The sequence below is a fragment of the Protopterus annectens genome, chromosome 1.part0 (genome assembly GCF_019279795.1).
Source record: "Protopterus annectens isolate FY-2018-M chromosome 1.part0, PAN1.0, whole genome shotgun sequence".
Taxonomy (NCBI): domain Eukaryota; kingdom Metazoa; phylum Chordata; order Ceratodontiformes; family Protopteridae; genus Protopterus; species Protopterus annectens.
In genome coordinates this window covers 295,947,176-295,974,347 of record NC_056725.1, presented here as the reverse complement: position 1 = coordinate 295,974,347, position 27,172 = coordinate 295,947,176, and the positions used below count along the sequence as shown (strand labels likewise).

The 27,172-nt window shown below is 40.1% G+C and overlaps 1 protein-coding gene across 1 annotated transcript in view; it reads left to right on the top strand.

Moving 5' to 3' along the window:
• PRKCE (protein kinase C epsilon) overlaps positions 1-27,172 on the top strand; it is a 3,007,622-nt gene that overhangs the window by 2,016,019 nt on the left and 964,431 nt on the right. Inside the window, exon 10 of the mRNA XM_044059920.1 lies at positions 24,035-24,208. Within this exon, the coding sequence (XP_043915855.1) occupies positions 24,035-24,208 (174 nt within the window). The remainder of the gene's footprint in view (positions 1-24,034; positions 24,209-27,172) is intronic.

The following is a 27,172-nucleotide window of genomic DNA, read 5'->3' as shown; positions in this document are numbered from 1 at the left end:
AACTATATACAGGATAGCATTGCAGATGCACATATTAGATAGTTGTTTGCAGTTCTTGTAAAGACAGGGATCAGTTACAGGACAGTATTGTGAGTTACAAAATGGCAGACAGATGATGTGTTTCTTGCACAAACAACGTTCCGCTATGGTCAGTAACTGTGCTATTCCAGGTAAGGCAGTACCTGATGGTAGGATACAGGGCAGAGAAAGAGAAGTGGAATCAGAGTTAGTTAAAGGAAGAGAAAAAGGCAAGAGTAAAGTGAGAGAAGGAGAGTCAGTGGTTGTTATGCAAGTTGTATATTAAGGAGAAGGGATGAGCAGTACATAGGGAGTCTGGAGTTTGGAGGAAGTAGTGTGTGGACAGCCTGGAGTATTACAGGAGCAAGGTGATCCCTGCAAAGTGTCTTGAATCTAGTCTTATTACACTAATTCTTGTGTGTAGTGGTATTAAATTCCATTTTTTAGATATCTGATTGGAGAAGAGTGAGTCTGCAAAGCTTTTGTTAGCCTTTGTGACTTTTAGTAGAAACTTGTTAGAGGAGATCAGAGTTCTGGGGGTTAGACTATGGTAGAATTAAGTTTTTGAGCGTTTCGCAGTTCTCGGGCTGGTAGAGTAGTGAGTGAGCAAAGGTTAATTGGTTCAGGGATAGTAGATTGGGTAATTCAAGACAATTTAGTACATTTAGGACTTAGCAGTGATTGGTTCTAGATGGGAGGTATGCAGTGAATTTTGCTGTTTTGTTATAGCATGACTCCAATGTGTTTAAGTCAGCATGGGAGATGCGTAAAGGAGGGTAGAGAGTAAGGGAGGGTAGAGAGTAAGGGAGCTTTTGCTATGGTGTGTTGAGTGGGGTTAGTAAGATATGGTACGCACCTTTTTTGATGGTGAGAGCTATGTGTTTGTCGAGTTTTAAATACTAATTTGTTACTCCAAGCAATTTGGTGTGTTCAACAGGTTCAGTTTTGGTTTTGTTGGATGAGAAAATGGCAAAAGGGGGATGATGCCTTCAGTTAAGGGACATCTTAAGAGTAGCTGTACTTGAGTTGTAGTTTGTTGGGCAGCAGTATTCAAGGAGGAAAGTCATTTTCTCCCTGTGCATTTGTGGTCAGTATAATTTTTAAGACTGTAGAGGGGAGGTATTTTTTAGGGTTCCAAAGTATGTGGCAAAGTTACTCTTAGTGAATTTGCAGGGGTCTTTTATATTTTCGAAAGTTTCAAACATCGAACACCATATGGTCGACACCATATGAGTGATGTTTGAAATTTCAAAAATATAATAAAAAATAAAAAACTATACTTACCTAAACGCTGTAGGCAGGGGGGAAAGCCCCCCCACACCCCTGCTACTTAAATATTCCTACTCCGAGATTGCACTACATTGAAGTAAAGGGAAAATATTCCCTACGGCGATTTCCATGTTACGCACTTGACGTTTCGACCAATCGGGTTCGCTCAATACACGTTCGCCATTTACAATTTTCGATCACGCGATAGGAACCCAATGTGCAGTTAGGCCTGTCATTCTTACCAGACTTCCTTTTTAGTTGTGCGTCTAGTTCTTCTCATTATTGTTTACTCTGAAAGTAACTTTGACATCTTTTTGTAAGGCCTTAGAGGTGGTTACTTCCAGCTGTTTTGGTTAAGCCTTTGCACTTATTTCACAGGGACTTGTAAAGATTTAAGAATGATTTGTCCCTAATGCTGCATTCAACAAAAGAGGCTTTGGCTTTCCTTATGATTAAGGCTTTATGTCTAGGGGAGAACAGAATCTTTTGAGTATCCCTCAACCCCTCATACAGAGATGTACTTGTAGATGAGAAGAAGAAACATTTCTTAGGTGGGCAGGTTCCTAAAGAGACTAAACAACATCCAATCTTTAGATTATAACACTCACATAAAATGATGCACAATGGCAAATGTCTGAGCCTAACAGCCAACCTTGTTAAATGTTTATATTTGGTTAAAGGATTCCACTGCCACAGTTACATTTGTGTCCATGTAAATGTTAAATGGCTGTTGTTAGGTAAAATGTGCCTTGTACCGTGTATGCATGGGTTGATAAAGCCAGTATTCATGCATGTTGGGGAACTAGTGTGCACCATTTGCCCTCATTATGTCCATTCCTTGCCATGTGGGAGTACCATTTAATTTAAAAATGGTGCTACAGTAGACTGCCTGTTACAGTTTCAGAATGCAAATATTTTGGTTATTTCCATTTTGTAAGGGTAGTAACGTCTTACTAGGTGGTGTTAAAGAGTAGCAAGCCTCAGTATCCAGTAGGTGGGTCTTTTGGAATTATTGCTTATTTGAAACACCATTATAAATCCTTTTCAGAACCGAGTGGGCTGGTTAGCTTAGTGGGCAAAACCAAAGGAGGCTTGTCAGAATTCCAAGAATAAAACGCATTTTAACATGCACAATTTAACATATGTATTACCATACATATCTGTAGTCCCATCAAGAATGTATCCTCTGCACTGTCAGAAAATGTAGTTTTTTCAACTATTTAATACGCAGTAAACTAATTTTGTAGCTGTTTAGGTGTGCATTAGTTTGGCAAGCTATGAATATTGGCTATGTGGTATACAGCTGTGGTAATTAAGACACTAGTAAAAAGGTATATAGTAATGGATACTTGTTTTTCTTTCTAGCTTTGTTTCTAGACATGCTGTGCTACCTGCATGTATGGAAATGTGAAACCCAGACCTGTTTTTTAATGCATCAGCTATTTCAGAACTATCTGCTGTGCTTAGACTTAAAAGACTATTGTTCCCTTTTTTGTTTTAGATGAATATAAACCCTCCCCAGTGTTTTGAATTTAAAATTGAAATGTAAAATTTGCTGTCTAAATTAGTCAACAGTACTATGACACTTTTTTTTTTTCAGAATTCAGAACAAGCTTAAACATCCGAAAAATAATGTAGCAGTACTCGATTATTCATATGATTAGAATAGTGTTCTTGGCTTGGAAATTAGAGACTTGAAGTTAGCTTGCTGCATTAGTTGTTTTGTTATGGGCGCTGTTGCTGTGAGCTGAAATGCAGCCTGTGAGAGGTTCACTTTTCATTGTTTTTCAAAGCCAGATGTTTTTTACAAGCTTGGAAAAGGTTTGTAGTGAGTGTGTGATCCTATCCTGTATTAGAAAATGTTCTTGTCACATCTAATACCCATGAAAATCAACTTGGCACCATTTTCAGTTGTAAGGATACTATGTGTGTGTGTGTGTGTGTGTGTGTGTGTGTGTGTGTGTGTGTGTGTGTCTGCCTACATGAGTGTGAATATCCAAAGCAAAACTGTTTTGGTAGGTTTTGTGTGTGCACTTACTGTGTCCAACAAAGACCTCTAAATAGTTTATTTTCCCAGATATTTTCTAGATTGTGCTGCTTGATGGCAGAGTCCAGTCCCCTAGTGATGCGAATGTAACGCACAAAGGTAATCAGAAAGAATCATAACCATGGCCCTCTCTTTTCTGAGAAAGGCTGCGAGGGCAAGATCAGTGGAAGGCAGAGCTAGTCTTATGCATGATATTAACTCTGATAATCAGTGAGTGGCATTATTATTTACACGTTGGGAGAAATAGCTATGTACTTTACTCCATTTGGTTCCTAAGGCTTCCATTGTCTTTAAAAGTAGATTTTTCATTATCTGTCTTGGCCACTTCTGTAGACATTTGGGTAAAATGGGAATAGGACCGCGAAGTGCAAGTAACCAAGTTTCTGACTGTAATGGGAAGCTTATTGCATAATCTTTTAAGTTTTTTCATAATGCTTCTCTCATTTGTTTTTCCTCTTATTGCCATTTATTGTTAGTATTAGGTTCTCCAATCTTGTGTTAGCTCCCCAGTGGTACATTCCAGGTGTAAATTTTCAAGTAGATCTACATCAGATGTTGCATTATAGACCACTTAGAGGTGGGTCACCTCCAAGTAAACTAAGAAGCAGAATGTAGTAAATAGTTTGTTTTCTGACCCCATAATTTTACTCACAAGGAATGATTTAACCTTTTCAAGTTGTTTTAAGTGGTTTGTTTGAAGGCCATAAAATGCAGCACTCTAGTCAATAATGAGTCGTGTCAGTAAGGCATAAAGTTGTACAGCCCTTTAGAATTAGTTGGAGTGCAGGAATTGCTATTTTGGATTTGTTAGATATGCACTGGTCAGAGTTTTAAATTGTTTTCTGCTGGCTCTGTATTTTATTTCAGGGACTCTTGATGTGATTCCTGGAATTATGTAACAAACACCAGTGAAAATAAAGGCGAACAGCAAATGCCTGTAATTGTTTTCCTTTAATGTTATTACTTGCAGGGGGGTAACCCCCACCCCATACTACTTTCATGCTGTGATTCCAAGATAGCTATACCTTGTAGAAAGGGGAATACTCTGGGAACACAGATCTTGGACTTAGTGTATGTAAATCTCTATTTTCACATATTCAGTCTCTGTCTTGTAATTATGAATCTCAGCATTTAAAACTTATCTTCTATCAGTGTCTCTAGATCTTTAATGATCTTTTTCTGAGATGACCATTTATTTTATAGTCATACTTTGTGTGTTTTGTACCCCTCCCAGCTCACTTGTTTGGCTCATTAGGTACCCTGTGGCTACCAGTGGTGAGGGTAGGCATCCTGTGAAGAAACCAGCATACTGCAAATGGACTGTGTTAAGCCCTAAATCCCTGTGCTTGTTCCTGGATAGTCTGTGAAGAGTGAATATTGCACCTTAATGATGAAGTGCCTATCTTGTGTCTTAACTTCCAAGGGCAGGCACTGTGAGACTATGCCCCTTCTATGTGGCTGCACATAATCTCTTTGGCAGTCTTGTCACTCTGTTCATCAGTACACACAAGCTACACAGCAGCTGTGCACTTTCCCAGCATATCTGTCTTCCCATCCCCTACAAGAAAGATAAGCGGGCATAGCACTTCGCTCCTCCAATGTTGGGGTCACTAATCAAACCCAGTCGCTTGGGCTGTAGGCGGAGTTCAATATCTCTGTGCCTTGAAACTGACTTTTGTCTCTGGAGAGGTTGTTATCACCAGTACAGTTGAAGTGCTCCCCATGGGCTCTTCCATACTAACTTTTGAGATCCTGTTTATTCCTTGGTGGTAAGTAGATGAATGAATACATGTGGACATTTCTAATCACTGGGCATGATGATGACACTGTGGCTGCCTCTTGGTTCCCCTTTCCATACTGATGGCACCCCAAGTCATGGTCATCTGGCAGTGAGTTCACTATAAGACAAGTTGTTGACAACTTCTTCTACTCCCTGCCTCCATGTGGGAGAAGTTTAAGAGTAGACTAAGAGGTGTTAGCTGAAAGTCCATCTCCCCTTCTGATTTTTTTCATCTCATCTACAAGGATGCTGGTTCAAGAGCTTGAGACTGAAAATAGACTTCAAGCCTTTCTGCAATCCTAGTGTTCTTGCTAATGATGGCCTCCTCACTCTGGAGTGTTGGTCTTTCCTTTTTTTGTCCTCTCAAAGGTATTGCATTTACATACGTAGCAGTCAGAGCGTAGTGAAGAACTGTCACATTTGTCCTGGTGCCCCTTTTCGCAGATTATTGGACCCTTCTACTGTTGAAAAGAAGATCTTTTGTATCTCTTGGACCAAAGCTACCATCCCTTTTAACTAGGCTTACCAAAGCAGATCCTTAAATCACTCCATCTGTTAGCATAAGTCCCTAGAACCTCAAAACTGGCCACGTTACTAGTCAGTGTAAGGCTACAGAGACATTCGGCAAAAGGAATTAAAAAAGTGTGTGTGTGTGTGTGTGTGTGTGTGTGTGTGTGTGTGTGTGTGTGTGTACACACACGTATTTGCCCCCGTATCCACCTTACTAATATGTACTAACCCTATTTCTGTCCCTACGCCAATCCTGCACCTTACTTACAAAAGTCTGTTTGTATAACACTACCAGTACCCAAGGCATCTCAGGCTCGGGCACAGACATACACCACAACATCTATACCCTAACTTAACCCTAAACTTCAAACACTCTCACATACACTCCTCACATTTGTCCTCTAACTCTAACCCTAACCTGCTAACACACACACTTACTCATACTGTCCCACCCCCTGACTGACACTCACTTTGACAGATCCATCATCCTGCTTTTGACGTTCCCACCACTCGACATTTACCCCCCCCCCCCACCCAGTCCATTCTTTCGATGAAGTAAACATTCAGTGAAAGTATGGTAATCATTTATATGGATCTGTGTCATAGAAACATTGACTGGCTAAACATCAAGTGGAAAGATCAAAATCCATAACATTGAAATAATAAAAGTGAAATAAAAACATCTTTTTTGCAGGGAAGTAAGTCCTCTCTGCACCCCGTATATCCCCCTGCTAAATGTGTATTCCAATTTCAAGATCATACTACAGTGGGAAAATGACCAATTCCCTGATCCCCTCTGTTATGTGATCTCACATAACAGATTTTCTGTTCATTTCTCTGCTTCATTGTAATGCATTTTGGTATTTGCAGTTTGATGTTTAGCCACTTGACAATAGACATATACATATATACATACATACACACACACACACACACACATATATATATATATATATATATATATATATATATACACACATACACACACACACACACACACACACACACACACACACACACACACACACACACACACACACACACACACACACACACACACACACACACACACACACACACACACACACACACACACACACACAATACAGTCTTTTGGGCCCCATAATTACACATCCAAAGCTTCTGCGATGGTGGAGAGAAGGAGATCTTGGAAAATAGTAATGTGCATAGGAAGCTATAGAAATGGCTGTTAACACTAGGTCCTAGGTTAGTGTCTGTGCAGCTTTGATGTTGTTTGTTCAGCAACTAGTACCTTACTCTAAATGCAGTATGGTTTGGGTGGCAATCATTCAGAGGCATTATTCCATGATATCCTGGATGCCCCTATAAGGGTGACATTCTCAGTTTATGTTCCTATGACAACTAAACAGCATTACTGAAGCTGCTTGTGCAGATTTATTCACTTCTGGTAAAGGGAACAGTCAAAGGTTTTCAGTCTGTGAAAAGGTGAACCTGGTTCTTTACCTGTCCATTATTGTTTACAAGACTGTTTGGCAGAGTGTTCCCATGACTTATGAAAAGTTAGGCACACCTTTCAAGCCCTAATGCTGTTCCTTCCCTGAGGTTTGACTGGTTTTGATGATCATGACAGATGACTGCTGCCACATCAGCGTCTCCAGGTTGCAAAAGATGGAATCTTTTATAAAGATCACCTTTGCTTTAATTTCTGCAAGTGTTTTGGGTTCCTATGTACCCTATTCCTAACTCAGGGTACAGTTATAGTTCATGAAATTACTATTGTTTCAATTTTTGATGTTAGCCCAGAGTGCTCTTCTCAGCACCCACAGTGTGCCCACAATTGCCTCCTTGTGTAGTTCACATGAGGTTACATGTGTGAGTAGCATACTTAAGTATGTTTGTAAATTCTTTTTTATTAGTCCTGTTGTTGGAACTGTTTGACTATCTTTCTTCCAAACTTCCCCAGAGTCTGCTTACAATTCCTGGTGTTTTATGACTTTGTGTCTTTCTCTATGTAAGACACTGTAATCACTGGATGTAGCAGTTTCAGTGATCAAAATTACTTTTTAATGGACTATTGTACCTGTTTTTCTTGCATCTACTTTTTGAACTGTTAATGATGTGTGATTCCATGTGATATACTCTTCATTGTTCTCTATAATGCTTTGTGGTTCATATTTCCAATGCTTCTTAGCTACTTCTATATTGTAGTGTTTGCACAATCTTCAGTGCAACAGTCTTGCTAAATTATTGTGCTTTTCAGAGTGTAGGCCATCTAACATTATATCATGTTTAGCAACAGGATGTGCGACTATTTCTAATTCTGTTTTACAGAACCTGCATTTGTCTGTTTCTCCCACATTTTCAATGGGCTTTGTAAACCAAAGTGTCCATAGTCATGTTGTCCTCCATCCTGGGCTTCCATTATTAGTCTTTCACCCTTTGGTTTCAATTCACCTCTCCTTAACTGTTCTTGCATTAAATCTTGGTCAACATGAGGTTGTTCCAGAGGATCTCTAAACCTACTGCTATATTTGTGGACTTTCCATTTTTTTTTATCACTGTTGCTATATGAAGCATGGCATGTGAAAATTCTGCCAGAGACAGACATCCAGTTACAGATTTCCCCATGCAGGACTGCCATCTGCGATCTTCTGGACATCAGTAGGACACACAGTATAAAGGCAAGCAGTGCCCATGTCATGTTTATTTTTTTCTGCCACAAAAAGCAGTCAGAAGTCAGTGTTGTTGGTACCATCCAGGTACTGTTCACAGCTAGAGTAAGCATCCTTTCTGATATTTCGTTTCCATCTTTAGGAGATTGATGGAATTTTTAATTTACATGTTAGATCTGTGACTTGGTGATAATTGTGAGGCCACTGTGATCCCTTGGAAATGTCAACAGCAAGTGTGCTTTAGTTTCTGTTCTGTCTTGGACCTTTATATAATGTGTGTGAGTGTAAACACTGTGATTCTTTCAATAAAAAAATATTTTACAAATAGTATGAATGTTGAGTGCCCTTCTAGAGTGTAATATAGCTTTTTTGCAGTAGAGCAGGGGCAAACGCCTCTGAATCATAAGGAGAGCTGACTTCAGCCCAAGTGACCAGGGATCCTAAGCATTCTAAAAAGATGGACAAAAAGCCAATAGTGAAAGTTCTTCAGACAGGGAGCATGTGGACTTTGTGATCATGTCAGTCCTGTGACTGCCTGGCAGTGTTAGATATGCAAATGCACAGGTTTGTCAGCCGCTAGCTCAATCCGTGTCCTTGTGTGGTACTGTAAACTAAGGAAGCCCCTTTCGAGGCTGACACTGGGATACAGGTATCTTAGTTACACCAAGCCTGTTTAAAACTGGTCCTGCATCACGTCAATATGCCACTTCCCAGATGTCTACAGATGGACAGAATGCTGTTTATGCTCTCAGATGCTATTCCCCCATAATAGATATTATTTTTTTGTTTAGAAACTTTCAAGCTGCGAAGAAGGAGGGGTTTTCATTTCTTTTTTTTTTTGTACATAGAAAACACAAGCAGATGATGTCCACAAGTTATGTTTGTTAACCTGATGCATGCAGCATCCATCCTACCAATACCTATCTCGTGTTCCTTTGTTTTTGATTATAAATGTTTCTTTGAAGAGTATGTTATTGTGTGGAATGTATTTCATGTCCCCCACCACTGTATGGTGAGCTTTATCTCTGAAAACTCTTCCCCTTTACAGAGAAGGAGAGAACCATATGTCTTTCATGGACAGAGGTGAAGAAGGCAACTTGTCAGCTCTTGTTGTTACAGTACTAATGACGTGACTCATTGCTAGCCTCAGACTCTCTCACCTTAATGGTGTCTTCACGGAAACTTTACATTTGATGAAGATGTACTTTAAATGGAGGTCAAGGAATTCTCTAACTTACAGGGTAGAAAAACCCAAGCCATTCTCTATGCCTTCAGTTACGTAGACATTTCTGGATGCCATTCAGAGTGCCTTACTATAGCCTTACTCATACACACTGGAGCTCAGAAAGCCTGACCCCTTCTGCTGGATGAAGGAGAAATTTTAAGTATTTTTACAAAATTCTGTTGGCCTATCCTAATGTAATTTGTTGGGATGTGACCAGAGAATCAGAACTAACTCCTGTTAATAATACAGCGCTATGTGACAGAAATGAGTATCATGGGTAGGTTTGGCAAGAAAGTTTATAGCTGTGTCACTACAGGACTACATTGGTACTTGACAAATCCACATGTTCCACTATCAGGGAGACATCTTAAAGCAGGTGAAAGGCATGTTTGGGGAAATCTCAGATGCAGCACTTAAGCAGGACCTTTCCAGATTCCTGCAGATCACCATGCGAGTCACTAAGCACTCTGTTAAATGCAGCTACAGTACAGTTGATGCTTGCGGAAGGGGTGGGCCTGGTTATTAAATGGTATGCATAAGTAAGGACATCCCTTGCCTGAGGATATCAAAGGGCAGCTGCTAAACATGCTACTACTTTCTCAAGCAAAGAGAAAACCTAGAAGTAGACACTGTGTACTTCTGACCAAATTAATTGTATGACACTGCATAATCAAGCTATAAAAGCCATCAGGCATACAGATGCCACTTATCTCCAAAACAGGCAAGCCTCAACATTCTCAAACTCTGCGTGCTTCTGGGAGAAAGTAGGTAAGCTAGCAGGCTGTTTCTAGTTGGGTAACATTTTTCGCTCTTAAATTCTTAGTGTCTTTGACACAAGTTCCATTATCAGTCCAGGCTACTTACCATGCACCCCTCTTATACCCACAGCTGGTACCTTCCCTTCCCCTTTTTACTTCAGTACAGCCTCCCAAAAAAAGATACAGATACCCTAATTTAATCCCTACCCATCCATGAATCTCCTGGCTCAGACAAATTGTCATGTTTTTTTTTCAAATAGTGCAGAATGTTAGTATCTTGTCATTTTATTTATCTGTGTATCTATATGCTATCTGTCATTTATTAGATCAGTCCTACTAGGCTGGTGGCCTCTTTCTGGGGGAGACGCATGGTGCTATTTATATGAACTAGGGGAACTTTGGCCTGTCTTACAATAATCAACTTAAAGAAAAGACTGCCACCTTCAGATGTTTAAGTGGCACTCTGGAGCTATGCTTAAATACATCATTGCATGTCACCCATGTAAAAAGCTAAAAATAACTTTATCCTATTTGAATGCTGCTAAGTCTCCCCCACTTTCTACTCAAGAAGGACAAAATAATATAGGCAAAAACATCTTACAGCAACCACGATGGTAGCTTAGTGGTATAAACCCTGACTATGACTAAGGTGACCTGGGTTCAGTTAGTGCAGACTGTTGATAGAGTGTGTTTTTGGTTCCTGTTGATTGAATGACAGGGGAGGATGGCTGTGCTCATCTTGGGGGGTCCCAGCTTATCTTACTTGCTGCTTTCAGACAGTATTCATATGGGTCAGAGTTGTTGCATGGATGATGCCATCATGACCACTAAAGGTGATGAAGATATTCCTTGCCAGCTGTTTGTATGGGAGCATGACATGACCTTTTATAGTGGCATAGCTAGTCCATTTCATGACATAGTTGCCCATGTCACCATGAAAAGGGAGGGGTTAGGGTGATTCACAAAATAGTTGTCATGTCTTTGATGCTGATGAATGCACCAAACCCCCCAAAATGTGCCTGGATGATGGCCTCTCTAGATGGCTCCCACAGTAGGAGATCAGCATGGACTGCATCCCTATGGAGTGAATATGCTTAAGTCTGATTGGGGGTAGCCTTATGGTTGGCAGGCAGAGAGGGAAAAGAAAGCTGGACAGAAACACCTTACAACCATAATTACTGTGTGCATTGTCACTACTCACCAGTGCCACCATGGCAAACCTCAAAGGCCTTCAGATTTCATACTACTCACATGTAAAGCTGAATGTTGTTATATCACTCTGTAAAGAGCCAGTTGGCTTCTTGTAAAAGAACTTGCTGATTTACCTTTAGTCTAACTGATCTGCAAAACCATATACAACAATAGTACACCTCCACTAAGCCATGGACAGATTGTAAAGAGAGCTCTGTACCAGATTTACTCCTAAGCCGACATAGCTCCTGTACTTACTAGGCCTATAAATATCCTTTCTTCCACGTGCCATGAGTCTTTGTCATTTCTGCTGCACCTCTGAGTTTGAAAATGAAAGCGCTGTTTTATGGTTTGTGTAGGGGCGTCCTTTTTGTCCATTTTGTGAATACTACAAATAAATAACATCTAATGTTAAAAGTTTTCTGGTGTTGTTCTGTGTTTGACATTTTGTGAATACTTCCTGCAGTGGAGGTCCAAAAAGCAGTTCCTCATCTAAGAGCATTTATTTACTTATTGTCTGTTTACTGGAGTAGTGGACTGAGCCAAAGATGCACCAAATAAGCCACAGCCTGGGAGTTACAGGAAAATAAGAATGAAGGTGTAATTAGTTGGCAGAAGCTGAGGCATGCAGTCAGGACAGGAGCATCAGTAACAGACCACCACCTTGCCAAGAGGTGACTTAACAGTTATCCCCCTCTCTCCTTTCTGCATTCCTGTTTCCCTAACTTCTTGGAGGAAGACTTTCACGTTTTGAAATTGCAGTGATTTAAAATTACTACAGACCATGAGTTGAGGAACTCATAAGCACAGACAACAAGATGATGTTTACGACCATTCCTCCCCTTATGGATGTACTTTGTATTCCACATGACCAAGTAGTCTTGACACAACACAGTTTAACAGATATGTTCACCTCAGCAGCAGTAGCGTCCCCTCATCAGATCAAGGAAGAGGATTCTACTCTATGCTGTTCCTGGTCCCTAGAAAGGATAGATGCTGAAGGCCCATATTGGACTTGTCATGACTAAACAAGTTTCTGGTGGTAAAGAAATGTGCCAGCATGTCTACTTCCAGCTCCAGGTGAGGAAGCAGAACCAAAAGTCGTTTGGTAACTGACCCTTACCTCTGAATAGACTTCCCATACATGTCAAGCAGAGCACCTCACTGGCCCTCTTCAGCAGAAATCTTGATGAGAGGATGGGAAATAGAAAGTTCACCCTGGGGGTCACTTCAGTGGCTCTACTTGATTGCGACACTGGGAACTAATGTCGGGCGGCACGATGCCAGGGCACTTCTACGGGCTAGGCTTGTAAAGGCGTCAGAGCCATTAGCCTAGTACACACCTATGAACCTACAAGATGGAATTCATTGCCTCTCTGATGAATTGTCAGATTCCAGCATTTTGCTGAAGGTACCCTTGCTGATCATCTCTTGTCATGGGTTCATGTTCTGACCCTTGACACAGAGGCCCCTGTATGCCATTCTGCCTCTGTCTCTAATTCCCATGTTATTAAGGTGTTATATATAGATTATAACAACCTTGATTCTTGCTGTCCCCTAGGCAAAGACAATATCCTTCTCCCTGCTCAAGAATTCAACAAGTGTGAGCCCTATGGTCTCCCCTTATCTTACAGTCTCCTGCCCAGAAGCAAGAGACCATTGTACAGCCAGACCTAAAGCACTATGTCTATTAGGCTGGAAAGTGGCTTCTTCTGGAGGTCCTTTAGATCCTGTGAGGCCCAGAAATCTGCCATTTGGAAGTCTTGACTGTCTTATTTGTTTAGATTTTCTCCCTGATACTCAAAGAATATCCACATCAACACAGCCACAGTCAAGCAAGTCCTCTTCTACCTTTCTACACTGTTTGTGAAAGGACTTTCCTATGTATTGGCTGAGGTATATTTATTGTCAGTTTCAGCCTGCTTACCGTTAGGGTCATTTCTTGCTATTATCTGTTCTTTGCATTTGAGGACAAAGAAATTGGTTATCTACTCCATGGGATCAAAATTTCCTTCTAGAAAACTGACTCTTGCACCCTTTGGTCCAACAGTCTCAGCAGTTTTAAAGTTTCTTTGTTGGAAAGGTTTGCTTTGGGTAATAATCAACTCGGCTTAAAACATTTTGAAAGAAGAGACTGCTGTGTGCAGAATGCCTTTCATGGAATTTTCCACAAAGGGTGGACACAGGCACCAGGGCATCATTTATGCCTAAAACGGTTTCAGAGGTGGTACTAAATCAGGCCATCCAGTTACCAACTTTCTTTCCAAACTTTGAGAACATGGGGGGGGGTATTTCATCTTTTGTCTGAGCATAGACAGCTCAGTTTTTATCTAGACAGGGCAGAGGATTTCAGGCAGCCTACCTATCTCTTTGCATCATTCATACCAGATGGATATGGAAAACCTGTTTCTGAACAAACCCTATCACTTTGATTGGTGGATTGCATTAACTTTTCCTATGACCACCACATAAAATCATTACAGTGTCAGATTACAGCACATTGCAGTTGGAGCAACTGATACAACTGCAATCATGTTCATGAATGTTTTAACACAAAGTAATTTGTGAGGCATCAAAATGATTCTTCATTCACACTTTTTGTAGGCACTACAGGTTGGGCATCCTCTGTAAGATCAGGGTAGGATATACCACTGCAGTTGTTCAGGACCTTTGGGCGTCTCCATTCTGTATCTTTGGCCATCTCAGATATTTATTCATTACTGTCTAATATATAGCGAAAGATATTGCATCAGTGATTTGTATGATGAAAATATTACAGCTGTGAATACTTTTGTGTTTGCGTGCACATGCGTATATATATATATATATATATATATATATATATATATATATATATATATATATATATATATATATATACACACACACACACACAAACATCATTCTATATATTTTCATTGAATCACATTTAGTTTAATTTCAAAACACTGAAAAAAATGCTTTTAAACTCATTTGACTGAAAAATCATTTAATGGAAACATCACAAGGAGGAACATAGCTTATCAAGTTCCCCTTCGACCTCTCACCCCTTTATTTAAATATACTACTACCAAAGTAACACAGCTGTAGGAAAATGACCAACAATAGCAAATTAATGTTGATGCTCAAATAAAAATTGCACCAGCAGCAATTGCAAGTAACAGTGATTTCCATTTTGACTATTGGCCAGATAAATATCTTTGTACATTTCTACATGCTTTTATTTAACTATTACAGCACTTTGTGCAAACCACATTCTTTGACATGAGATCCTAACCAAATAAGAATGTGGCTAAATGAGTCTTCAATTGTTGAAATGCCTATAACTACACAGCAGCCAGGGTTTGATTCCCACAACCTCCATTTGCCTACTGTGAGACCCTGAGCAAGTTACTTAACGAGTATTGAGTCTGAAATGGGTCTGTTTGGATCAGTGTTCCACTCCAGTTAACAAACTCTTTATTCAGCATTTTATGATTCAACCAAATGCCATTCAACCTAGTGAAAGGGAGCTACTGCTATGATTGCTGCATGTACTTCAGTAGAGACAGAATGGATTCTGGTACCTCTTATAAATATAGAGCACTGCAGTTTCGCTCAGCATTTCTGCTACAAATTATAGACGTCTCGGAATCATGGTGGAACTTGTATTAATTCTGAATGGCTCATTTGCCTGCGCCATAACTGCTTACTTGTTGGACAGTTGTATAGCTCTTCTGCAGCAGTAGTACACAATTTTCTTTGAATCTTGTTAACCTTGGCTGTACAGTGCAGACCTATGTCTTTGAAACTCACCAATATCATTATTTAAGTAGACATCATGAGTACTCATTTTTATCCTTTCTTTTAAAATCAGACCAATGTTTGTATTAAGTCAGTCAACAATTTCCTGTGTCTAGTTCACTTTGCTGACTTGCCTCTAATTCAGTAGTTGTGTCAGCTGATTATCCAAAACATTACACTGGAGAGCTTCCATAAAACATTTTGTAGTCTGAAATTTTCCTTTCCTTTTCAATTCCAAATTGATTAAGGATCACAACAGACTCTTTGAGTTCTGTCCATCATCCGCCAAGGATATTTCATGGCTTGGAAATCCCCTTCCTCCCTTTTTGGGCACCACTCAACTTTCTCAGGAATAACTTCCTCTTTTCTCAGAGGTGCTCCATTCTGTTTTGGTCTAGGGCACCATTCAAGTAGTGTCTCCTGCCAAGGTAGGGAGGGGTTTTCCCAGCTAAGCCCTTTCTCAAGATCCCTTCCTTTTGAATGTTGTCTCTTCAGACTTTATTTCCGCTTCTTTTACCCCAGACCTTTCTGGTTTCTATTGATCTCAAGGATGTCTACCTTCATATCCGCATCCATCCCCTTTTCAGGAAATATTTATGTTTCTTTTTCTTCCTTTCATTTTCAGTTGTCTGTTTTGCCCTTTGGCCTCTCTGTTGTCCCAAGGGTATTCACCAAATGCCTTGATCCTGTCATTGCCTTTTGCAGGATGAGAGGAGTTCAGATTTTTCCCTATCTGGACAGTCTGCATATTACGGCTTCTTCGCCCGATGCTCTACTTCAGGATCTCAAGTTCACAGATCCTGGGGTTCACCATAAACTTCCAGAAATCAACTCTGATGCCTTCTCAAGGTCATATTTTCCTCAGTTGCAGGTTTCAGACCATCCCATGTTGGCATCCCTGCCTGCCCCCAAGGCCCTGTCTCTCACTGCCATTTTCCAGTCTCTTCTTTCTCTGGTTTCAATCTGGATTTTCACTCCCTCTTTCATCCCAGGCTCCTCAAAGTTTTCACAGACAACAGCACAGTGATGTGGTGTGTCAAAAAGTAGGGGGTGCAAGGTCTTATCTTCTTTGCAGACTAGCTCTTCAAATCTGGGATCTAGCAGCCCTGTATCAAGTGGCTCTTCAGGTAGTATACATTCCCTCAGAGTCTGAGCACAATTTAGTGGCAGAATTTTTGAGCAGGTCCAGCACACACTGTCACAAATGGATGCTTCACAGAGATGTGTTCCTAGACATTGTCCATTGGTGGGGTATTCCTCAGGTAGATCATTTTGCCTCCACTCTGAATAGACAACTTATTGTATTCTGTTCTAGAGTCCCAAGGCCTCTGGCTTGGAAGGTGAACTCCCTGTCTTTTCCTTCAAAGGGGATGTTTCTGTAAACTTTCCCTCCCCTTCACCTGTTACCACTGGTCTTGTACAGGATCAGGTAAGTCTTTCCCAAAATCTTGGTAGTGACTTCTTTTTGGCCCAGACAGCTTTGGTTGCCCCTTCTTTCTCAGCTGGCCCGGGGCAGTCACCATAAGTTACCTCATTGGGTGGATCTTGTCACTCAAGACAAGGAGTCTCTTACCCATCCTTATGTCTACTCTTCAACTGATGTTGTGTACGATAGGATTTTGATCCCTTTCAGGCGCCTCTTTTCTGAGGATGTGCTTCAGGTTCTGCAGGAGGCCAGGAAACCCACTATCAGGAAATCATATATGTTCAGATGGAAAACTTTTTCTGTCTGGTGCCTTTGTCACCTCCTGGATCCCCTTTCTGTGGTGGTTCCTCTGGTTCTCTCTTATTTGTGTGATTTGCTGCATGCTGGGTTAGCATATTCTCCAGTTAAAGCTCACCTGTGAGCATTTCTGCTTGTCTGCCCTTAGCACCTCTTCTGGCCTCTTGATTTGAGGTCAAGCAATTTCTTAAAGGCATCCTTCATATTAGGGCTCCCATGAAGCCTATTCTGCCATCCTGGCACCTCAATTTTATACTTGAAAATTTGACTCAGGCACCTTTTGACCCTTCTTCATCAGCTTCCTTGCAACTTTGTACTTAGAAGACAATTTTTCTTTTGACTCTCATTTCAGCCAAGGGAATGTCTGAACTTCTGGCTCCCATAACTGTTCCACCTTTCCTTAGTTTTCCAGAGAGATAGGGGATGTCTGTTCATACTAATCCTTCTTTTATGCCCATTGTGGTCAATGCGTTGTCCGTTAATCAGACTACTTATCTTCCTTCATTTTTTCCTTCTCCACAGTCTGCCAATGAGAAGGTTCTTCACACCTTGGATTTGCATAGACAGCTCAGGTATTATATGGGTAAAACTAAAGTTATTCACAGATCTGAGCAGCTTTTTGTTTGATTTCATCCCAGGACTTTGGGTTTGGCTATTTCTTAGCAAACCATCTCTTCCTGGATTTTTAAGGACATTTCTTTTTGTTATTTTTCCATGGTAAATGTCTTTCTTCATCAGTAAAGGTTCATTCTACCAGGGCTGTTGCCTCCTCTGGTGCTTTTTTCAAGGGGTTGGATACCAATTCCATCTTTGAGGCTGCTACTTGGTCCTTCATTCATACTTTCACTAAGCGTTGTAAATTGGATATTATTTCCAGGGCCAGCGCTGGCATTACCAGGGCCACCTGCATGGCTTTCTGGAGGGCTTCCTCTTGAGCTTTTATACTCTCCCTTTTGTAAAGAACACTGCAGCAGTGATGTGGAAGGACATAGTACAGTTGTGTAAACTCTTACCATAACAGTAGATGTCCTTCCCTTCTCTGTTGCAGTGTTCACTCCCACACTCCTGTCCCCTCCACTTTCGCTTACTCTTCTTTTTTCTCCTTTTGAATGCACATTTTTCCTTGTCCCTAGGGACATTCTGTTCCTTATGTGGCTTTTCCAGTTCTGAATGTGTGTGTCCGTGCCTCACCTTTATTCCCTGTTGTGTGGGGAGCGTACATATGACTTACGGTGCCTATAAGTACTAAAGGCCTTGGTATACTTTCCTGACGTTGTGCTATCCTTGGCAGGAGATCCCTCAGGTTATGAATACTGCACCAGTGAAGAGAAGGACAAGATTTTACACAACTGCACTACCATTATGAATTAGTAGGAAATAGTAGCAACCCTTCATAAATATGACCCATTTCAGAACACTTGTCCATCTAACTGCTTAACTGAATAAACTACTGGAAGCTTCAACAAGGTGTCTTTATTCCTCTCACAGAGAGGGCATCGGAGCGAGAGAGAGAGTCTCCTAGATTTGCTAGCTAAAGTGATTTTATCTGGACTAATCCTTTATACTGTGCTTCTCATTTATATGTAAACGTGAGTGCTATAAACTTTTTTCAGCTTTTTGCTTCCAACTGCCTGCTGACCATCAGAGTTTCTCGTAGTCAATAAGATCATTCATTCCTTTCACCTGGTGAAAGCATCCAGGCAGCTGTCTGGCTGGTTGAGATGTTTCCTGTTTTTTCTTCATGTTGCTATCCTCACACACATCAGGTGAGACACTGGGAAGGGGTGTGTAATTGTTTGTCCACAAATGGCAACCTGTACTTTATTCATGGGAGCTCATTTGGTCTTGTTCAAGTTTAAATGTAGTACTGACCTTGAATATTTAATATCAGTCGTAATGCAAAAAAAATGTAAGGCTTATTAAAATGGTGGTGTTAAGATATGATAATAGGCAGCATACGTTTTCAAACTGAGCAACATTTTAACTAAATATTACTCGTGTCATGTTTTGAAAAAGTTACTGTATAACAGTTCATGTACACAGAATATCAGTGTGACTTCTTTAATGGTCTTCCATGTCAAACTGTGTAGGGATGGGTGCACAAACTCCTCACTGACCTCTGTAGCTTGTGATACACCTTGAGTAGATGGCCTTTCTAACATTTCTGCTTGATGTTATATTGAATCCTTATTCAGGTACACTATGTCTGTGAACCCATTTTGAGGCAGATCTCTCATGTCCTCCCTCAACACCTGTGCAAATTTTGAAGTGTTATAGACAAAGTTATTGCCTGTCATAGTCAGTCTGAGGCATTTTTTTGAGAAAATGTTTTCTGTTTCTTCCCAACACTTTGCCAACTGAAGTTTTCAGCAAAATCAGTATTGACTGCTCAGTGATGTGACTGTTTCAGCCAATGCTGTGGTGTGGTGTAGAGAAGCCCTGACTGTGGCCATGATGATCTGAGGTGCAGGCACTGTAGGAAGGGTGTGCCCATCTTGGGGGGGCTGGAAGAGATGGGCTACATCTCTGAGGCACTCAAAGTGGTTTGATTTACTGGTGTAGAGTGGGGAAACAACCAGTGAGTAAAGTGAGTGGCAGGTAAGTGCTGACACTCATTGCAGATCTCATTTTCTGAGCAGTTTTGGGTATGTATAAGGGCCGGAGATGGAAAACAGTAAAATCCCCATGGGGTAGTAGGACATTCTCCCTGGATGCCTCACTCTTCTTGCTGGCCTCAGTCTTAATGCAGACAAAGTGTGAGGGACTTAACTAGGGATAAACAGACCCAGTAAATGAGTATAGGCATTTGGGTTAGCCGATGGTAAGCTCTGTAGGGAAAATAATAGAGAAAAAAATATTTCATCTCTTTTCAGGTATCTCTGCTGAATTCTGATCCTGTGTCCTTCCTTCAAGTCAGAAACTTTCTTATAGGTTCATAGCTAGTTAAAAGGGTGGGAGCAAATTACATAGAAAAAAATGAGAATTGTGGGAACACCACATGCAGAGGAGGAAAAAGGTTTAACGAAGGCAGGATTTGAATGAACTGTGTAATGTTTGACTAACAATGACTGGATAGATTATAAGTGTTATGTAATGTCTGCAACTAAAATGATGTCAATATGGTTTGTTTTCATTTATATAAACGTGTGATTGCCTATGTCCTATAATGTAATAAAGATGTTAAAAAAACAAACAGCACTCTGAAAGAAATAAGCACAGTACTGAACTGAAACGGTGGCAGAAGCAACATGCACTTCAACTGTTAATGTATAATGTACTACACTGGAGATATTACTAGCCTTTTTTTGTTAGAATTGTGAAAGTAGAAGAATAGTTGAGGATGGTGGAAAAGTACTCAGTGACATATCTTGAATGTATTTACACTTACATATTTCTTGAACAGTATAATAACAAAACTGCAGTAAGTTAATAAAGAAAATTTCAGGAATTATTGTTAGTCTAGGGAAAAAAATAAGTAGTTACTTAGGCATCCAACTCAGGAGGCTATTAAGGAGCCTAGTCCACTTTCCTTTTTAACCCAGAGTCATACCGAATTTCTCGGTATTTACCAGTTTTGAGGGCAAAATAATGGGGTGCCATGAATTTCTGAGTGGCCCCTTTAATTCCCTATTTTTTTATTTTTTTTTATTTACAGTTTGTATGTAATGGCTGACGTCATCACGCATCGCCAGCTTATCATGCAACGCCATCAACATTCAGGAGCGTACATGATTACATCAGTCTTGTGAGGCAGTGCCTGACTATCTTTTGGTTTCAGAGACTGGGGAGTGAGATTTAAAAAATAAAAACCACGGTTATCATAAAGTGTGACAGACTGTTTCATTGTGGAACATGAATTTTTTAAGACCCCAAATGAGGTATGCATGCATTCCTCGTAATGAGGTACACAGTACACTTGAGAGGTATGTCTGGTTGGTATTAGTGATCAGCGACTTTCTAAAAAATCAAAACCTGTAGGCAGAGGGACAGGACAAAAAACTAGATGGATGATTTGTGAAATTGCAAAACCCTGGACAGTCGAGAGGAATAACTAATAGTGATAGTCAGGTTCATATTATAACACTGAACGCTGAAAACAGCGAACGGTGTTACATCGACACATATTCAGCGAATGCTGAAAATGTCAAAACCACAGAACAGCGATTTCTTTCCTAGGGAAAGAAATCACTGTTCCAACCCCCCCCCCCCCCAAAAATAAAAAAACATTAAACACTTCCAAACACATACACACATACCCTAACCCTAATTATATCCCCCACAAAAAACAGTAAACAACTAAATACACATATGCACGTAACCGAACCATACATCTGAGAAAAAAAAAAAACATAACATTTTCAAACATATGCACTTACCTTAACCTGCACCCTAACCCTAAGGTCAGTAACTCTCGCACATTTGCATAAACAGTTCCAAACACACACACTTACCTTAACCGTAATCCTAACCTCCCCAAAACAAAAGTAAACAGCTAAAAACACATACACACGTAACTCAACCATACATCTAACGCAAAATAAAAAACAGTAAACACTTTCATACATATGCACTTACCTTAACCCACACCCTAACCCTAAGGTCAATAACTGTTGCACAATCACGCTCGGGAGCTATACTGAACAAGGGACCACACTACACTCCAGAACAGACAAAGCAACTAAGCGGTCAAGCGACTTCTTTCCCAGGGAAGGAATTAGCTGAACAGCTGCTTCACTGTTTTGCCTGTTCGCCCTACATGTGTCGGCGAAAACGCATTCGAAAAAATGCATTTTCATTGTTCTAATATGAACCCTGATAGTCAAGTAAGTAAAGGGTTAAACATTAACGAGCTGCAAGATGTGACGGTAGCTGAAAACTGAAGTTCTACTTTTAAATAATATCATCAGCAGCAGCATCAGCCCCCTTTTTCTACATGGGGTCAGGGTATTATGTTAACTGTCGCCAAATCTCTATTCGGTGCCACACTCCTACCTTCTTCAACATTCATGCCTGACTGTTGCAGATCTTCTTTCACACAATCCATCCACCTCTTTGCTGGACGTCCTCATTTCCTCTTACTTTCTCCCTGTCTGTCCCAAATCTTCCTAACCAGATTGTCTTCCACTTTTCTACACATGTGCTCAAACCACCGTAATCTGTTCTCTTTGATCTTTTCTGCCATCGGAGCTACTTTGACTTCTGCTGTTATGTCCTCATTTTTTCATTTGTCCAACAGTGTGCATCCTACCACCTTTTTCAGGCACTTAATTTACATCACCTCTAGCTTCTTCAACTGTTCTGCCTTTACTGACCAGGTTTCTGTACCATACAGTAGTACTGGTAGCACCACTGTCTTGTACACCTTACCGTTCAGCTTCTTTGGCGTTTTTCTATCATAGACTACACCTGATACTCTATGCCAGTTGGCTGTAGCCCCTCTGATTCTAGCTTTGACCTCTTCGTTCAGACTACCCTTCTCCTCAGCTACCCCTCCCAGATACTTGAAGCTGTTTACCTGTTCCACTATCTTCCCTTCTATCTGCATTCTTAGCTTCTTCTGATTTCCCCAATTTGCTGCCATTACCACTGTCTTATCTGTGCTTAGTTTCATCCCATGTGCCTTCAGATTTGCATTCCTTTCTCCTATCTTTTGTTGAAGTTCTAGCTCAGAGTCTGCCTGTACTGCCACATCGTCTGCATACAGCAGGTTTGCTGATCTGTCCCCTCCAACCTGTTTGCTAATGTAGTCCATCACCAGTATGAACAGCAGTTGGCACAGAGCTGAACCCTTGTGTACACCCACTCCCACTGGGAAACCCTCTGTGAGGCCAAACACTGTTCGTACTTGAGTCACTGGGTCCTTGTACATAGCCTGCACTAATTCTACCAATGTTTCTGGGACCTCAAACCACCACAGTACTGCCCAGATCAGGTTTCTTGGGACCTTGTCATATGCTTTCTCCAAGTCTAGGAATGCCCAGTTGGACTCTTTCCTCATCTCTAGCCTCTTCTCAAGTGTCTGTCTCAGTGCAAATATCAAGTGAGTTGTGCTGCATCCTGATCCAAAGCCAAAGTGCTCATCTCCCATTTTGCATTCTACTACTCTGCGCATCCGTTTATCAATCACCAATCATTTTAAGTAATAGCAGGGATATAAAGAGATGACAGCAGGTGGTTAATGAATTTTAATGGTGTTTTGGTTTCTTCCAGTTTTATGTTGGTGTTTGCTGCTCATCAGGACATGAGTGTGGTGGTGTTTTGACAAGCAGAGTTCAGTTTCCTTGTGTAGCTGTAAGCGGATCATTGTCTTTGCCTGATATAGTTTCCATGTGTTTTTTCTGTACAGTGAACGTCTTTTTTTAAGATGTAAAGGATATACGATGTAACCTGGCATTTAAATAGTACTCTTCAGATTTTCATTTTATTTTCTTTTATTTTGCATTATTTGGTCTGTGTGTAAATGTTGGCAGCCATGTCAAGCAAAAGTAGGTACTAGGCTGAATACTGGAAAATGTCCAATGGGCAGCTTACAGCTTCTTTTTGTTTCAGTCATAAAGACTACATTAATTTGATAATGTTGGTTATTATTGAGCCTGTCATAGCATTGTTTCTGGCTGTTGTGTGTTTGATAAGTATCTTAGTGGGGTCAGCAGGCACGAGAGCAAACGAAGTGTGAAGTGTCCCTCTAGGACAGGTTATTACAGTCAATTGAAATGAAACCAGTTAGGAATTATAAGTATGTGGTAGGTTTAATTAAATGTTTGCTGTATCGTTATGAGGTAGAAAGGATGAGACCTTTCTGTGGATTATTTTATAAGGGCTTTTTCTTTTTAAGAACACCTGTTGCATATGAGGAAGTGTCGGTCTAAACTGTGTATACAGTGGGCAATGGAAAGCATTATAGCTTTGTATTCCATTTGTATTTTAACTAAGCTATGTAATGCTACTGAAATACATAAAACAATGCCAGATTGCCTTACACAGTATTGCACAGGTAGCTGCAGAGAGACCAGATTGGTACTGACCCACAAACTGTCACATGAGCACTGAAACTTTTTTGTAACTGTGTATTTTAGGTTATGCTGGCCGAACTAAAAAGCACAGATGAAGTCTACGCTGTAAAAGTCCTAAAGAAAGACGTCATTCTTCAGGATGATGATGTGGACTGTACAATGACTGAAAAAAGAATTTTAGCACTAGCGAGGAAACATCCGTACCTTACACAACTTTATTGCTGCTTTCAAACAAAGGTATGACCAAGTCATTTTTATTGTAAGGTAACATGCATGTGTTGCCAGAATAGCAGGGCTTAGTATGATATTTCTGTTGAGAAAATGTGCTGCATTTGAGGGGGTATGACTGACACACATTGAAGAAATATACACTGACTTTCCATAAATGTCCACTATGGAAAATTTCTATCCCAAAGTTAGCTTGTGCTCTGTGAACATCTTTTTATGTAGTTTGTAACATTATTGGTTGAAGCACTGAATGTACACTTGAAGATGTAGATGAGATGACCACCCTGTTCAGTTAGCCTACTGCCAACACTTAAAGAAATATATCCTAAAATAAATGTACTGTATGGGTAGTTCAGTATGTCAGCAATTGTGTGATCCAGGCTTGTAATGCAGTCTGTGTACTTTAGCCTTTACTGAGCAATACTGCTTGAGAAAAAAAAAAATATTCATGCTATGGTGTTATCATTACAGATTTCATGTTTATTGTTATTATTTATATTGTTAGTGTTCTTTCAAGACCTTCCATAATTATCAGAGGTCCTACCTCAGCCTTCCCACGGAGGTGCTCTTCTTTCAGTCCTAGGTAGTTCCTCATTTTGTACAAATATATCAGAATTTGCAAATGCCACCGGGTCTGTTTGAATACTGTAACCATGGCAGTGCATGTTTGTTTGTAGACAGGTGTGTGGTTTTCACCACCATGACCCTTTTCGGTCCTGATGTACTACAGACTCTTCACTGTTAGAACTGCTGTGAGAGTGACGCGGTCCTTTCTGGGAACGAGAACTGGCTTGTTGCTGCTCATTCTTTATTCTTTCCTTGATGGCTGAAACCCAATTGTTTGTTTATTAATAAATGAGTGAATTACTTAACTAATTAATTAAGTGTTAGCTGGGTAAGTCCAGTGAACAGAATAACCTGTTTATAGAGGTAATCCAGCAGTACTAGTCCGGTAAGTCAATTTTGTTTTCTTTATTTTTTATGTACGTATGTATGTTTTATTGACCTTCTGTGTGCACCTCTGAGGTTTGTCAGGAAAGTTAAAGAAATAATGACTGCACTGTCCACAACCCCTACACAAGCTGTAACAATATTCTGTGCACGTTGAATGTTTGATTGTAGAGCAGAGTTTTATTCATTAACACATTTTCATTTTTACATACTGTACAATTCGTATGCATGGTACACTTGTTGTTTTGGCACTGTTTGATGATATGCCCATTTTATAGCTATATGTTTATACAGTACTACCTAACTAGCCTCATGTCAGACAGTGAGTGGTTACGTTTAAATTTCAATAACTTGCCATCATTAAGTATGTAAAACCATACATTACAAACAACTGTTTTGTCTAGTGTTAATCTCAGGTTTGATTTAACTTTGTTCCTTAATAGAAATTGCTAAAAAAAACATGAGTTAAGTATTTGCTGTATAATTTGAAATCAGCAATTAATTAGTGCCTATATTGATTTATTTTTACTGTTTTACAAATCTTAACAATTTGACCAGTGACTTTACACCTTGTATTACAATCTACTTTATTTAAATAGATAAATATCCTAGGAGCTTTGTTCAGTGCCAGTGTCCTCTTTAAGCTCAGTTTCCATTACAGAGTCATAAATAGACATTTTTTTACTGAGGAGTTTTGTAAAACTAATAGTTTTCAGTTCCATGTTTTTAATCTTTTTAATCTCTGTAATTATCTGTTCACATCTTTTATTAATAGTTTGTCTTTGGTTTTCCATTTTTATTTCCACATAGGAGCTAATATTATCTTTTCACTTCAATAGTTCTGGCAAAAGCTATCAGAATGTCAAAATGTGTCACAAGGAAGATGAACTTAGCTGATAATGTCCTCTAAAATGTGCACTGTTGAGTGAGGACATTTACAATGCTTAAAAAAGGAAACGCCTTTTTTATGAATAGAGAAATTTTAACTGTGATTTCTGGTCATTACTGTTCAAGGACAGTGTTATAAATTTATGTTTTTACTGCATATACACATGCAACTTCAGACATGTTGTAAATGAAGGCCACTCAGTAAGCAAAGAGTGAAATGACAGTATTAAAAGCAAATTACAAACACAAAGACAAATACAGAAAAAGACTTCTGCTTAGGCACAGTTAGAATTTTAGAAGTGAAATTGTAATATAAGCCCTTGGGTGGGACTGAAACCCAGGTGCTGGTGTCATTGCCGCTGGACCAATAAGAGCTTCTGGACAGATGGGTGTTAAGAGTATTCCCTTAAGAGTCTTATTGTTTCAGCTAGGAAGCCGTCAGCATGGTGATTAAGGTCAAATTACAAAACACAAACAAATACAAGGAGAACCCTCTGTTTTTGGGTACTGTTAAAATGATAGTAGTGAAAGGACATTATTATCTCTCATTTGGAACTCCCTCCAAAATACCATGCTGGTCTCACTACCACTGCACAGCTTTATCCTTTTAGCTTGGAAAAATCCAGCATGGCGATTAAGGCCAGGTTAAACACGTACACATGAAAACACTCTTCATAGGAACTGTTACAGCAACAGTAAGTGAAAGTATAATATTAGTTCTCATTTGGAATGCATACTCAAGCCCTCCAGCGCACTCTGCTGGGGGTTACCACCACTGGACTAACAAGAACATGTGGACAGACAGATATCGAGTATTCCCTTAAAAGTTTTATTCTTTCAGCTAGAAAACAACCCATAGCTTGATGATTATGGTCAAATTACACACACACACACACACACACACACACACACACACACACACACACACACACACACACACACACACACACACACACACACACACAAAACCTAGGCCCTGTTAGAGTCATAAAAGTGAAAGGATAATATTAGCTTTCATATGGGACTTGAATGCAAGACCTCCAGCATTCTGTGCCATTGTCACTGCTAATGAAACAACATATCCTCTAGACCAATAGGTGTTGAGTCTTCAGCTAGGAAACCCATGGTGTGGTG